The sequence below is a fragment of the Brienomyrus brachyistius genome, chromosome 3 (genome assembly GCF_023856365.1).
Source record: "Brienomyrus brachyistius isolate T26 chromosome 3, BBRACH_0.4, whole genome shotgun sequence".
NCBI classification, from domain to species: domain Eukaryota; kingdom Metazoa; phylum Chordata; class Actinopteri; order Osteoglossiformes; family Mormyridae; genus Brienomyrus; species Brienomyrus brachyistius.
The window spans coordinates 19067260-19081321 of NC_064535.1; the positions used below are offsets into that span (position 1 = coordinate 19067260).

Here is a 14062-nt window from a genome sequence, read left to right on the forward strand (position 1 = left end):
CTCAAAAACAGCACTTTCCACCTCCACAAGTCCTACTGCCTCAAAACTGGTACTTTGCACCTCACTGAGCCCTCTGCATGGCTTGCCTCAACAAGTTCTCTCGCCTCAAAAATGGCATGTTTATCATCCAATTTGATTCCTGTTTGCTGTTTCACAGGGTTTTTGAACATTTACGATTGCAGATAAGTCAGTGCTGTGCTTGCGTGACAGCAGGGTTATTTGAGCACCTTTCCTTGCAGGTGGTTTCATGGTGGTAATGAATCATTCTCCAGTACAGATTCGATTCTGCACTCAAACGTGACCCATTTTACTGCTGGAAATTCTGTGTCAGGACCATGTTTGAAATACATAAATATACATTATATAAATAACAAGGCTTTATCTTGCAAGTGTATCTGGCTCTATGTCCTTGCTAGAGGTGCCTTTTTGAAGAGCGTAATAAAATGTCGAAAGCTGGTGATTGTTGACTTCCTTTCACATTTTTTGTGGGAAGACCTGCAGTTTTTCCTACAGACGATCGTTAATTAATTACGTATCATTTGTTTTCACCAGTGGTCCATCCAGGGCCTCCGGTACTCCTCCCCCGCAACTCCTTCCGGGTGGCAGCTCTGCTGCGCCTCTCTGTGTGATACGCATGGCTCCTGCTGTGAAGTGCACACCCAGCGTGCTGCTGCGCGTGTGGAGTCTAGCTGTGGCTTTGGAGGACATTCCTTTGTGGATGAATAAGCCTTGGGTGAATGACAATTCTCATAGAGGAAGGCAGAGTGATAGCGAGCACAGGCTGAACGGGGTGTGTGTGTGTGTGTGTGTGTGTGGGGGGGGGGGTCCTGCAGCATTAAGCTGTAAAGTTGGAAGGCAGAGCCATCTTATTGCCCCCCAGGGATTAGCGGCAGCTCCTGAAGGTCCTTTGCTTAGGTCTCCCCTCCCTGAATTCTGCATGGGATGGCACACTCTACTCAATCACAGGATGATGTTTGCATCAGAGTAATCAATGACTGCTGCTGAAATTCACTTTGACAGCTATAATGAATGGGGAGTTTTGGTGGAATTATAGCTTCCTTGGAGCAGAAGCCTGCATGCTGCCCCCCCGCCTGCCCAAAGCTCATTTTGTGATGGTTGTCATCAGCATCCCCCAGTGTTAGGACTCGAGGTGGTGTTTGTACTCATGTACCAACTGGCACCATGCCTGCACCAGTTTGCACCCCCATGCCACCACTGTCCACCTCAAACTGACCACACAATCCCCCTGAGGGTGAGACCCAATGAGCTTTGGATATGGCTCCCCTGACCCTCTCTGCACCCCTCCCCCAGTGGTCTGCCACCTGCCCTGTATGAATGGGGGCCAATGCAGCAAACGTGAGCAGTGCCAGTGTCCACCTACCTTCACTGGAAAGTTCTGCCAGTTGCCTATCCATGGCGGATCCCAGAAGACCCTCTCCATCAGCCATAGCCGGGCCACACAGGTGCACTCCACGCACACCCTGCCACTCACCTTCGGAGGAGGCCAGAATCAAGGTAGGGGCCTATGTAACCAGCATTTAAATATAAGTCTGTGTGTGTGTGTGTGTGTGTGTGTGTGTGTGTGTGTGTGTGTGTGTGTGTGTGCGCGCGCACGCATGCATGTGTTTCTGTGTCACTCTGAGCTTTATATCTTACTGAACACTTTTGATTATAATCAGTTAAATTTTATTTTTAAAAACTATAGCTGATTTTTCATTGCATGACTTTAATGGACACATTGCTTGAAAGCAACAGTCTGGAAAGGTCCATTTGAGCCAAACGGCAGGCAGGAATTTGTTTTATAATGGGTTCTGGATCCAATGCTAGCGGTTACTCCATCAGGATGTCGCAGGGCTTTCAGAGAAATGTACCCTTTGCTAGTTCAGCCAGTCACAGCTGTTTTTTTGAAGGCCAATGTTCTCTCCATGAGAAGCTGGAATGCTGCATATGGACTGTCCTTTGTCCTGACATATGGCTTCTCTCTGAGGACTCTGAGGTTTATTAAGCTTTAAACAAACCACACACTGGCTGTCTGTAATATTAATTGTCTTTTTAGTTCTTTCTCAGAACGTAACTGGACGCGTTTACATTGAGCTAGCTGTTTTATTTTTGAATCAGAAGTCTTTTGTATGTTATTTACCCTCTGTTTGTCCCATCTGTCCCCCCGTCCTACTGTCGGTCCTCATTCTCTTTCTTCCTTCCCTTCTCTACACCCTCCCATAGTAAAGTTCACACCCAGCATTGTGAACATTCACGTAAAGCATCCTCCTGAGGCATCTGTGCAAGTCCACCAGGTCTCACAGCTAGATACCAATGGACAGCAGGTTAAGGGCTCCCAGTCAGACTACACCACCCACAAGGGCCAGCAGACCCACCATGTCTACCCCAACCAGCAGACCTTCATTCATCACTACCCTGTCACCTCTAAGAGCACACTGGGCCGCTGCTTCCAGGAGACCACTGGGATGCAGGTAAGGAACAGGCTTGGTTTTAGGGCCCTGAAATAGGAAGTATGTACTTGGGCTTCATAAAGAAGTGTCCATGAAGAAGATGAGATACCAGCTTCAGACAGAGGTGATTCTGTGTTTAACAATTCCCAGCTTCCAGAGTTTATTGTAAAAGTGAGTTACCAGCTTCAGCAATAAGTATCCATCAAGGAGATGAGATACCAGCTTCAGACTGCGGTGTTTCTGTGTATACCAATCCCAGCTTCCAAAATTTATTCATTAAGTTAGTTACCAGCTTCAGAAAGAAGTGTCCATCAAGGAGATGAGATACCAGCTTCAGACTCTGGTGTCTCTGTGGATATCAGGTCCCAGCTCCAACATTTTATTCTGTAAGTGAATATTCTATAAATAAAAAAATTACGAGCTTCAGAATGAAGTGTCCTAGGTTCCTGACTAAGATGTTCATTCTATAAGTGAGTAACCAGCATCAAAGTGACTTGCCTACCACATAGGTGAGGTAGCTGTGAGCTTCAGCTCTGGAGTCTACTGGATAAGCCATATCGAGTTCAGATTCAGCCCTGTGATTTAGGAAGCATTGTTCAAGTCTTTCTGTTCTCGCTCAGGTAATATCAAGCTAGTAGATATTTTTTAGGTTATTTCTGAAATCAAATCTCTCCATGCGGTTCAATTTCAGTGCTGCCTGATGGATTTTGATCCCTGCCCCCAGATCTCTCAGTGTCGAATCGAGCATGTTTGTCATGGGGAGCTCCTGCTTCAATCCCCGCGTAATTCCACACTCCTTAAACTCGCCTGTGACGGTGGCAGTGTCAGGAGCCGAATCTAAGCTGAAGATTAATGGGCTCAACGACAATTACAGGCAAATGAGTGAGCTGGAGGGAGGCCAGCGCCTTGGAAGGAGCAGCCCGGCAGGGTTGGGGGGCTGTGATTAAGGCATCCGTCCAAGGCATTCATCTCTCTAAAGTAAGCTCCCCCAGGGATGTCGCCTGCACTGTTTATTTGTGGTCAGCAAGCCCACTTTGAACGTAGCTCTGGCCGTCCTCAGGAACCACTGGGATTACATTTCCCTGGAGCAGATGCCTTATAGCTCTGAGTGTCAGAAATCCCCCCCCAACCATACTTACCATTTTGCCGCCATACGTTGTCAATAGATATACTCTATGCGCAGTACATCAAGTTCTAATTAAGCTGTCGATTTAATCCTTCTGCGTTGACTACAATGATTCAAGATCTGGTGAAGATAAGAACGGATTTATTTGGCACACCTCTTGTCTAGGAAATATGGATGAGCCTATAAAAGGTGACGTTCCCTTGGAGAATGCTTGTGTTCTGACATACGGCCAGCCCTACACCTCAGACCTTGCAGCACAGTGGAAGTTGTTTACTCTATGCCATTTTAGCACAATGGCATAACATCCTTTATAACTCTCAAATTATTGCTCAATTAACTACATTTCCAATCAAATTCACAGCTGTGCGATAACCTTTTTGGGACCATTTTTGCCTTCACCCTCCATCTTGCTTTTTTCGGGAGGGGATGGGTACTTTCTTAAAGTGGATGTTTGCTGGGCTGAGAAATAGGGACTATTGCCAGCTAATAGGTTAATATGCTAGGCTGTTAAGAACAGCGTATGGTTCAATCACTGAGCTGCAGGAAGAGAATGAGAAAAAAATTTGATTTCCCGCACATGACCAGCAGGGGGGATGGAATTTAGTCAGAACAGAGATAGTGTTAATTAACTCTTGATTGCTTTAATGCATAGCACTTTCTAGTAGTAAGTTTTCAGAGGTTAAATTGCCTCACAAAGAGTGGAAAACATATGGGTTCAGAGCTAAAATTGCTAACACTGTTATCTGTGAATTGCAGTGTGGGAAAATGCTTCCTGGCCTGTCCAAGCAGGAGGACTGCTGTAATTCCATCGGCACCTCCTGGGGTTTCCACAAGTGCCAAAAGTGCCCCAAGAAACACTGTAAGTAGCAGTTTTTATTTTCTTGACCCAGATTGCCGCTAACAAGCTATCTTATGTGCCAAGTGTATCAAAACAGATTTATAAGTGCTGTTTTAAATATTGCGTATAGTTTTGTCGGGATTGATTGGTGCTCTGATTGGTCTGGTTGATCAGCTAATTAAAATCCAACATGAACAGACAGGTGACCAATTTGCCCAACATTCAACCTGTCCAGGCATCAATCTCTACCTATTTGCTGCATGGAACATCAGGACCTCATTAACCAATTAAAACTCAAAGTGTGTGGTGGAGGAGGCATTCTATGCCTTTAATCATATCCAAGAAAAGGCAGAAGATAGTTGGGTTACACAGGATAGGATAGTGCTGAGTCAGGTGGCCCAGTGAGGCCCCACAAGGAGCCCATTCCATTTAGCTGAAACACTGGCTGGACCGCCAACCCTGCTGACTCATTTTATAGCTTTCTCTCAAACAACTTGGCTGTCAGCAGCGTGTGGGTTGCCTGGGAATTGACTCCTAACGACGTTTGTTAATGTTTCATCCGTATATGGATGTGAGTGCAGTCACAGCCATTCCACACAGCCATTCCGGCCCTGTGTCAACCCGATTTCAGTTTTTGTTGAAGACATTGGGAAAAAAAACACCGTCTGTGTTTTGTTTACTAGAATCTTTGAAGGCCCCTTTTCAGCAGATCCCCAGGGGTTTGTGTGATCGAGCCATTAACAAAGACAGGCAACACTGAAGCTCTTTTTAAATTTCCTTTCCTATAAAGTTCTGGTTTGGATTGTGACACCGGAACATTAGACTCTTCCTTATCCTTGCCTAAATTAATGCTCTTGTCGGCAGTAATTGATATTTCTGCCCATACCCAAACAATATGTCGGATTGGCTATTTCTGTTTAATGGCATAGTGAACAGCGCCAACTCCCCCCTACCTTCTCAATAACCTGATCAAAGCATCTGATCATGACCATTTGTCCATGAGATCATCTCTTTTTGGTATTTTCCCCCATTTCCCTTTGTGCATTTTCTGCCTGCTGCATATGGAATCCGGCAGAGTGGAAAATGTGTCAATGGGTGACTTTATTCTCCTTTATTTATCCCTGGAAGAAAACAGCCATGCTGGGCTCTGGAAGCTTAAAATGCCTTGGGGCAAGTTTGGCTCCCTGGAGCCCCTCTCTTGCTTTTCCTGTGCTATTTTTACCCTTCGTTGCCCAGCTGAGACAGGGAAGGTTGACCAGCACGTGGTGGAGCATTAGCCACCCGTTGACCTGGCAGGACTGGAGGGGCCCCATGACAGTCTAACAATTGTGTCAAATGTGCAGCGTGTACCACACCAATGTAAGAGGGAATGTGGAGACAGAAGGGCCTGTTCCACTGTATCTGCAGTGATTTGTACTGGTATCTCAATGCCTGTATGCCAAAAAGCAGATGAGAGCATGTTGCCCTGTTTTTTTTTATTATTTGTGTTTGTCTGGCACATACCTAAAACAGGAGTTAAATTTTCACTTCTCACCACGGTTTTGACAGTCCTAACGCACATGCTGAAAGCTCTCGCTCTAGTGTAGCTCCTTGTGAGTGGGGGAGTGGGGTGGGGGCTCGGAGGACTGTCTTTGCCGCCCCCCAAAACTGGAGCCCTTTGAAGAAATAACAAAGGCCTAGTGTTCGCCCTTGGCTGCTGTTGAGAGCTGCCAGGCTGCGAGGTTTAGCCACTTCATGAGCCGTCTTACTGAATGCCAGAGACAGCCGGAGCCGGTAAATGAATTAGCTTAGCCACAAAAAAACATGGTTCTTAGTCCCAAGAAGCCACTTCGCATGCAGATATTTGAGGGCCGGCTGGTTACTACTTCCCCAAAACATTCCCTCCTGACAAGCCCAGTGCCGTAGCTCAGTAATACCTGTCTGTAACACCCAGTGTGTGACACAGCCTTGTTTTTATGGGATTACTGGTGCCACAGGTCCTTCCTCTCCCATTGACCAAACATGGCCCTGCCCCTCAGCAAAATGGGCGAGAGCAGTATCTTCTTAGACATCGACTGTAGTTACTAGGCAGGTCATAAGCAATCATTGTCGGCACTCACAGTGAAACGATCAAAATGGGGCTCCAATTTTGACAAAGTGCTCTTTTTTTCTTAGTAGCATGTCCTTCTAGTGTGACTGAAGGGCCTGGGTTTGTTCTGTCATTTAACCTGCACTTGAGTGTCATATCAAAAGCATATTTATTTCCTCAGGAGCCAGTGCTAAGGTGCTCCTTCTGGCATACCAGAGCAGGATGCTGAGATCTGAATATTCTTAAATGTGTCCAGTCCTCCAGTAAAGGGCAGCAGCTCTGTCGTGCCTGTGAGATGATGACCGGTTAACGCAGTGTTTCTGTAACTGGTCTTCTATCTGGGAGGGAGCAAAAATGTGGACTGTCTGGGGGTCCCCGAGGACCAGGTTGAGAAACAAGGGGTTAGTGTAATTTTTTTTGTGTGTGTGATGCCTACTGTATTTATGAAAGTCATGTCTCCAGCCAGTTAGCCAGCAGAGGGCACTGTGGAGCACTTCCCCCTAGCTCCCCAAAACAGTCTAACCTTTTTCTAGCAGCACAACTGCATTCTAGAAAAAGTGCCTATGTCAATTTAACCCCAGTGTGTCTTGCTGCCTGGGGTCAGTCATTGAGCCACTTCCCTGGCACTCTCCGGAGTGCTCTTGCCCTGGTCCTCATCCTGTTATGTTTGGTCTGTCCTGGTCGAGTTGGTCCTCTCAGCTTCTGGCAGTCCCAGTCTGGGTTTGGGTCCCAGAAATGAGGGTTAGTCCCCACCGAGAGGCCCTTTGTGAAGAGTCCAGGAACCGAGAGGGGTTCTGAGAGGATCCTTGGTCCCTTGAAGACCGGTCCCCATGTTGTCTCCTGTTATTCTCGTCTATTTCCTGTCTTCCAGTCGCTCTCTGCATTTGGATCCACTTTCTTAATCCCTGCCATGACAATGCATGGACATTTGCTTAGTCAATTCATAGAGACACACTTAAAACTGCTGCTATTTGAACCCAAGAGTCCAAGAGGAAGGGGGTGACATGGTGGCACAGTGGTTAGCATTGTTGCCTCAGAATTCTGGGACCAGCGTTCAAGTCTCTGCCATGGCTCCATGTGTGTGGAGTTTGCATGTTCTCCATGTTGTTTTGGGGTTTCATCTAAATACTCCAGCTTCCCCCTACAGTCCGAAAACATACTGAGGGTAATTGGAGTAACTGAAATTGCCTGTAGGTGAGTGTGCCCTGTCTTGAGTGGAAGCAAATCCTGAGTTGTTCCCTGCCATTGTGCCCATAGACTCTGGATCCCCTGTGACCCTGAAAAGGACAAGTGGTCACAGAAAATGGATGTATAGAGACTTTAGAAAGTTAGTGGGACCTTCCATAAAATCTGCATATTTATTTAATTTAATTGGCTTCAGTGAGTCACATGGGGTTCATTGAAAAGTCAGTCAAACCACCCAGGTGCCCACATTAGCTGAAGCATAGCCACAGTCTGTATGGCAGTGAGGCTGCTATTCCAGCTTCACGTCACATTCAAACTTCTTGCTACAAGGCCCTGTTCTCCTAGGTCACATGGTAATACAGTGCATCATCAGACTTATGAATTAAGGAGGTAGCTTTAGACTTTGGGCAGGATTGAATATTAAGCACCAGGATATTGTCTATTTTAGAGGCTATATTGTGCTCGGAGGAGGTCCCTGGTTGGTTAGATTAACACCTCCAGCTTACTTGACCTTTAAGCTCTGAAAGGAGCTGTAAGCAGCCCTGAAGTTGACAGCAGAAGTTGGACCTCAGAATGATTCACTTGCTTGTTGGTGGAAAAACTGGGAAAACCTTGGATTCCTTTGGAGACTGAGCCCAGGCTAGGCCATCTGTTTTATGACACAATAATAAACCAGCGTGATAAGTTTGTGAGCTGTCTCAAGCCCTTGAAATACCCTTGACTGAATAAAAGCTACAATCTGCACCCCCACCCCCACCACCAGCCATCCCTCTGACAGATGCGAGACATGGAATGGACTGTCCCCAAGGATATACGCGAATCAACAACTCGTACTGCCAAGGTAGGAGCTCCGGCTTGCTTCTTGTTAAATATGTCTGTGGCTGCCTTGCCTGGCTCATCTTTCACGCAGAACGGGGAGAATTCCATTGTTTTCTCAACGTGCCGGACAGCTGTGCCAGAAGAAGTGAGCCATAAAAAGTGATTTGTCACAAACAATGTAAAAACTGCGTGAGCAGGGAAAAAAAATTAAGAATATACCTTTTGAGGCAAAGGTGATTTTGCTCTTGCTGGATTCGTGCATGAGGTCTTACTGCTCCAAACGGCCCATGCTAGAGGCGGGGGCTCACAATTACACTGCAGAGGTCTGCCAGGGCAGTTCAGTTCTTCATTTCCACTGTTGCATGCCAGCTGCTTTTGGTAGCATCCCCTGGAGTCGCCTGAAGTCCATCACATGACAGTTTCTTCTCTGACGCTCTGTTTCTTTTCATATCTTTGTTGGCTATCAATCCTGCTTAAGTTGGGCTTAAATACCCAGTGCTGAACATGGGGGAGGGTGAAGGCAAACAGCAGGTGCTGTATTTGATTAATTCCTATAATTTGTGTTGGATTTGGATATGATTGCGTGCAGTGACACCTATACATCAGGACTGACCGGTGAGCTACTCACAAGAAGAGCCATGATGAATCACTCTTGTGGCCCATCTTTGAGCTTGTCATCAGGGGGCCCTAAGTACCCTTGCTTTGTACGTTTGGTTCCTGGTCAGTGCAGAGGTCCATGATGTTGTTAGTCCACCATAAATGCAATTCCTGTACCCCTTGGCCTGCAGAATCATGCATTAAATGTGACATCATGTCCTACTGGCTAGGATTGGAAGCCATCATTGAGTCATAGGGCTTCATATCAGGCCTTCTTCCTGTTATAAGTGGCACACTCTTGGCAATAAGCCTTCCATCTGGGTTGGGACTGTGGAGACATGGAGGTTCCCAATAGACCAGTGTTTCCCATCCAGTTGTTTTGTGCCAATGGCCAGATTCTGACAAGAGACAATGTGCTTTATTTCCAGCTTTTCTTTTTCCTGGATCTCTGATGAGATCCCTTCTTCTCCATTCTCTGCCTCTTGTCACCTCACATCCTTTGAATTACCTGTTAGAAACCTGTTGTATTCATATCACTTCATGGAGAGTGTTAAACACTGACTGCATTATGTCTTTCTGTCTGCCTCCCTGCTGTTGGTTGTAGATATCAATGAGTGCCTGCTGCAAGGTGTGTGCCCCAACGGAGATTGCCTGAACACCATAGGTAGCTACAGGTGCAGCTGCAAGGCGGGCTTTGTACCTGACGCCACACTCACCAACTGCATCTGTGAGTTTCTTCCAGCAGCTTCCAGTCTGTCAGTCCTCTTCCTCTTGTGTTGAGTTTTGAAACTTTTTAAAGTGCAGATATATTTACCTTTTGCTGATTTGTTGTTTATGTACATTTTATGCATTTGCATGCATTTGTGTATTAAATTTATGCATCAAAAATGTAGGTTCTAATTAGTGAGCTCAGCTAAAGAACTGAAGTAATTTACAGGTGCTGAGTTCAGAGAAGCAGATTCCTCACGTCATCCTTCATTACAGCTATTCAGCTGTGCAACAGGAAACAAACGGCTTATTGGCAGAACTCACGTAGACATTGAGGGGCTGAGGCAGCCCAAAGTGGGTGTCCTCAGCATCCTGGCAGCCCTGGTTTAGGTACACCTTCCCAGATATTGTTCGTTAGCAAGCACCATCTTCTAGACAAACCAGATATTGCTGGTAAAATGTCCGTGATCCTGGTCCTTCCAGAGTTTGCTTTTTGAAAAAACACAGTTAGTAAGGGGAAAAGCTTAATATTTATATTGAGTTTAAAAACACACAGATAAGAGAGCAGCCTGCCACTACTCTGATCTGAAAGGGTCAGACTTTACCGTAGTATTTCTGGTTAAATAGCTTGCTCAGGGCACAGAGCCCATTGGGATTGTCTGTCATGGTCTCCTGGTTACAAGTCCACATTCTTACCTACTCCGCTAGCTACTGCCTGCTAAGCAATGCCTGTGTATGTTAGCTTTTATACCCCTTTCATGTTTCATTTCATGCATGCGTGCATGCATGACTTGACCGGCCTCTCCCACTGCTGATTGTACAAACAGATCACCGCGTGTTCTGTGCAGCTCCCATCATTTGAGCCTATTTCCATGGGCATGCATGGCAGTCAGAGAAACCAATATGGCCGCCTGTCAAGCTCTGGAATGTTCCACTGCTTTTGCCGGGGAGTCTTGGGAGTTCACCTCTGCTGCTGCTATCGTGTCTGTGTTTGTAGCAGTCGGTCATCCTTGCAGCCTGCTCTTCTTCAGTGCAAAGCAGTTTCCGTTATGCTACTGTAGAAGTGTTTCTAAATCAAAGAACCACAATGTATCACATCAGAACAACAGCCACATGCTCCCTATCCTGTCTGCTGTGCCACCTCAGAAACCAGCATTGACTCCCTAAAATCTCACTGGTTTGAGATGTGGATCCCCACCTGCCACAGCAATAAAGGAAGAGCTGTGTGACTCTAGCAGAGGTAGGCTGCAGGAAGGGGGATCAGGTAGTGGTTGGTTATTGCTCATCACTCCCCCCACCTCCCACAACATCCTCCAGTAATAAAGTGCTGAGTCTGTTTTACAGGCACTACAGGTTCTAATCAGGCCCCATCCTGGTATCTGAACATGCATGTGGCATTTGCTTTGAGAAGAGGAAGGAAGCCTTTCGTTTCCTCATGGCTGAATAAGTTAAGGACTAGCTTGTATTTCTACAGCCATTTGAACTCCTCAGTATCCTAGTATTCCCTGATGCATCTTCATGACTAGCTGGGTAAATTATTATTTTTTTCCATCAGGGGCCTTAATGGTTTTCAAAAGGTCTCAGCTTCTCCTGAAGCTGCTGACCACACTGTCCTGCTGCTCTATCATGCCATATAAACATGAACCCAGAGCTTACTTGACTCTGCCCCTCTGCGCTGCATGTTTATATAAGCTGCCATCTCTGCACTGAGCTGTGGCTGCACTCTGCTCATTTTAATTGCCCCAAAAATACGTTGGACGTAACATGTAGCCCTCAAGGCCCCTTCTGATAGGTTAGGTATCTCCAAGCATTTTTGCAGTCTAAGGAGATTCTGGTGACGGGAGTTTCTTCTCTCTCTCTCTCGCTCTCCTTTTTTCTCTCTCTTTCTCTCTCTTTCTCTGCCACACCCTATTCCCATCCCCCGCTGCACCCCAGCCGATACCCCCATGGTCCATGAGCAGGAGGGGGCTTGTTTCCGCTTTGTCAGTTCAGGGAGGCAGTGTTTGCACCCATTGTCAGTCCATCTGACCAAACAGCTGTGCTGCTGCAGTGTGGGCAAGGCCTGGGGCCCGAGCTGTGACAGGTGTCCCATTCCTGGAACAGGTAAGTCCCGCCCACACCCTGCCCCATGGGGTGGAGCCTGACCTCTCCTCACCTGCCCCCTCACATGACCCCTGCATGTCCACCGCGCTGCAGTAGTCGCTTCTCACATCATTCTAACATATCAAGGCTTCTACTCGACTCTTCCTGGTGTCTCAGGCACCCTGGTTCGGAGGTCTTGAGTATATTGGGGCTGAATGGGTTCCTGTAGCTTTTTCCAAATATGGGTTTCAGTGCATGTGTTTCGAAACCAGACCTGCCTGGATATATGTATTTTTTGACACTTTGCTTTCACCACAGTTATAGGAACACAGTTTGATTTTTTTAGCTTCAATCATTAACATCTGCTTATAACCATCTCTGAAGCAGAGGAACTGTTCCATTAGGTTGTGCAGAGGAAGGGGTTAGGGTTTGTCTGACATTACAGTCATTATCAGAGACTCTGGGTACTAGATAAATACCTGAAGGCTGTCCGGATGTCCGTGATAACAGAGGAACAAATGTGTAACAACAGCAATAATAATCATGAGGTATATGAAAGTTATAACATCCCTGACATCAGTGAAGAGAGAACTGTGCTCAGTATGCATCCCAAACCAGAGAGGTGTGGGTCTCAACACCTTCCTGGGGTTTCAGTTCAGCTTTTTGCAAGCTAGAAGATTGAGAGAATGGGCTGTTTGCTGGAAACATCTCCAAACAACAGGTGGATTAAGAGTGGCAACAGGGCTAAGTGGAAGGCCCACTCTCTTGTGGAAATGGACTGGAACAGGCAGATGGGATGTGCAACATCATGCTGTGACAGGCCTTGCATGGAAGAACAGGCTTTGTTTTCTGGAAGCCTACGCCACCTGGGAGCTTTAGTGGGATCACAGGAAATGGTCAGAAATCTGTGCTGATCTGTAGGCTTTCTTGAATGCAGTCCTGTGTATAGTGTACTGTTTTCAGAGTTCCAAGTGTCCATTAGTCCAACTGGAGGGGATAAATCTGTGGTCTGGGCCTGTGCTGAGATGAAGGGACAAACATAAGCCCATAGTAGAGTGCAATACAGATGTACCCAGAAGTGATGATCAGGATGTCTACTTTGACACTAGTCCTGGATTTAGCCTAACTCTCTTGTGCCATAGTTTGTGATATAAGGAATCAGCAAGAATTTTGGATCTCTGTCTGGTTATAAAATGAGTAAGGTGCATGTTCTTCTGCTTTTTCACTTGGGGGGGGGCATGTGCCTATTTATGTGTAGCTGACTTCAAGGATATCTGCCCCGGAGGAATGGGCTACACCGTCACAGGAACCTACAGGCCGAAACCCTTCAACCAGCCGAATATGGCCATCCCCCAGAAGCCCCTGGTGCCTCTACTTCCTTCACCCACAGTAGAGAAGCATGTTGAGGCCCTTAGCATCACTGAAAGGCAGGTCCCAGCCATCCCAGGTGAGTGTACTGTAACCGTATGGCTGTCTTCACACAGATATCTGACGTACCCACTTCTGAGGGCATGACTTGAGTTAATGCGGTCCTAGTATCGGTCAAACACCTACTCAATTAATCAATAAATATCTTAACTTAGTTTTATGGCTCTATATTCTGTACTACATAACGGCTAAGGACATAGACTCTTGTTGAAAACTCACAGAGGACTTTTCTGTTGCACCTTTGAGTGAGATGCTTAAGCCAAGTTTCTCATGGCATATGAGTGGAAAATTAATTAGATTCATAGAAAGCCATCACTTCAAATTTCCTAAATAACAAGGGTGGGATACCTACCACCCTGTAGGGATTTAATGGGAATCTCTGAATCATGTGACCAGTTCCCATTTTTTGCTTTGCCCTTTTGTGTCTTATGCGCCATGTTTTTATGCACCATAGGTTGCACCTTATGCAAAGCCATGGTGCCTGTAGCCCTGCTTGCCTTCTGTGTTGTCCTTGTACCCAGTGCTTCCAATCCTCCTCAAATATAGATCAGATCTTGGTCCCCAGGGAGCGCAGAACATATAGCATGTCTGCTGTGTAAAGGTGTCAGTCGAATATGTTCACAGTTCCACCCAGGAGGAAAGCTTGCAGGCTCTAGCTAAAGGATGCCTTCCAAAACCTTCTTTTGGAATGAAGTGGACTTTTTCCCTCTTGTTCCTCTGGACGTGTTTGTCACTTGACAAGGAGAAACCTGGCATCATGA

The 14062-nt window shown here is 46.5% G+C and overlaps 1 protein-coding gene across 6 annotated transcripts in view; it reads left to right on the forward strand.

The window, feature by feature from the left end:
- ltbp1 (latent transforming growth factor beta binding protein 1) overlaps positions 1-14062 on the forward strand; it is a 75988-nt gene that overhangs the window by 33076 nt on the left and 28850 nt on the right. For 5 of the 6 annotated variants that reach the window (XR_007396892.1, XM_049007994.1, XM_049007993.1 and 2 more), the window contains 7 exons: positions 1312-1515; positions 2224-2471; positions 4333-4435; positions 8431-8508; positions 9688-9810; positions 11727-11894; positions 13132-13320. Coding sequence is in view for 5 of the 6 variants with exons in the window: in XM_049007994.1 (XP_048863951.1) it covers positions 1312-1515; positions 2224-2471; positions 4333-4435; positions 8431-8508; positions 9688-9810; positions 11727-11894; positions 13132-13320 (1113 nt within the window). In the remaining variant the exon portion in view is untranslated. The remainder of the gene's footprint in view (positions 1-1311; positions 1516-2223; positions 2472-4332; positions 4436-8430; positions 8509-9687; positions 9811-11726; positions 11895-13131; positions 13321-14062) is intronic. The other variant, XM_049007997.1, reaches the window with a different exon arrangement.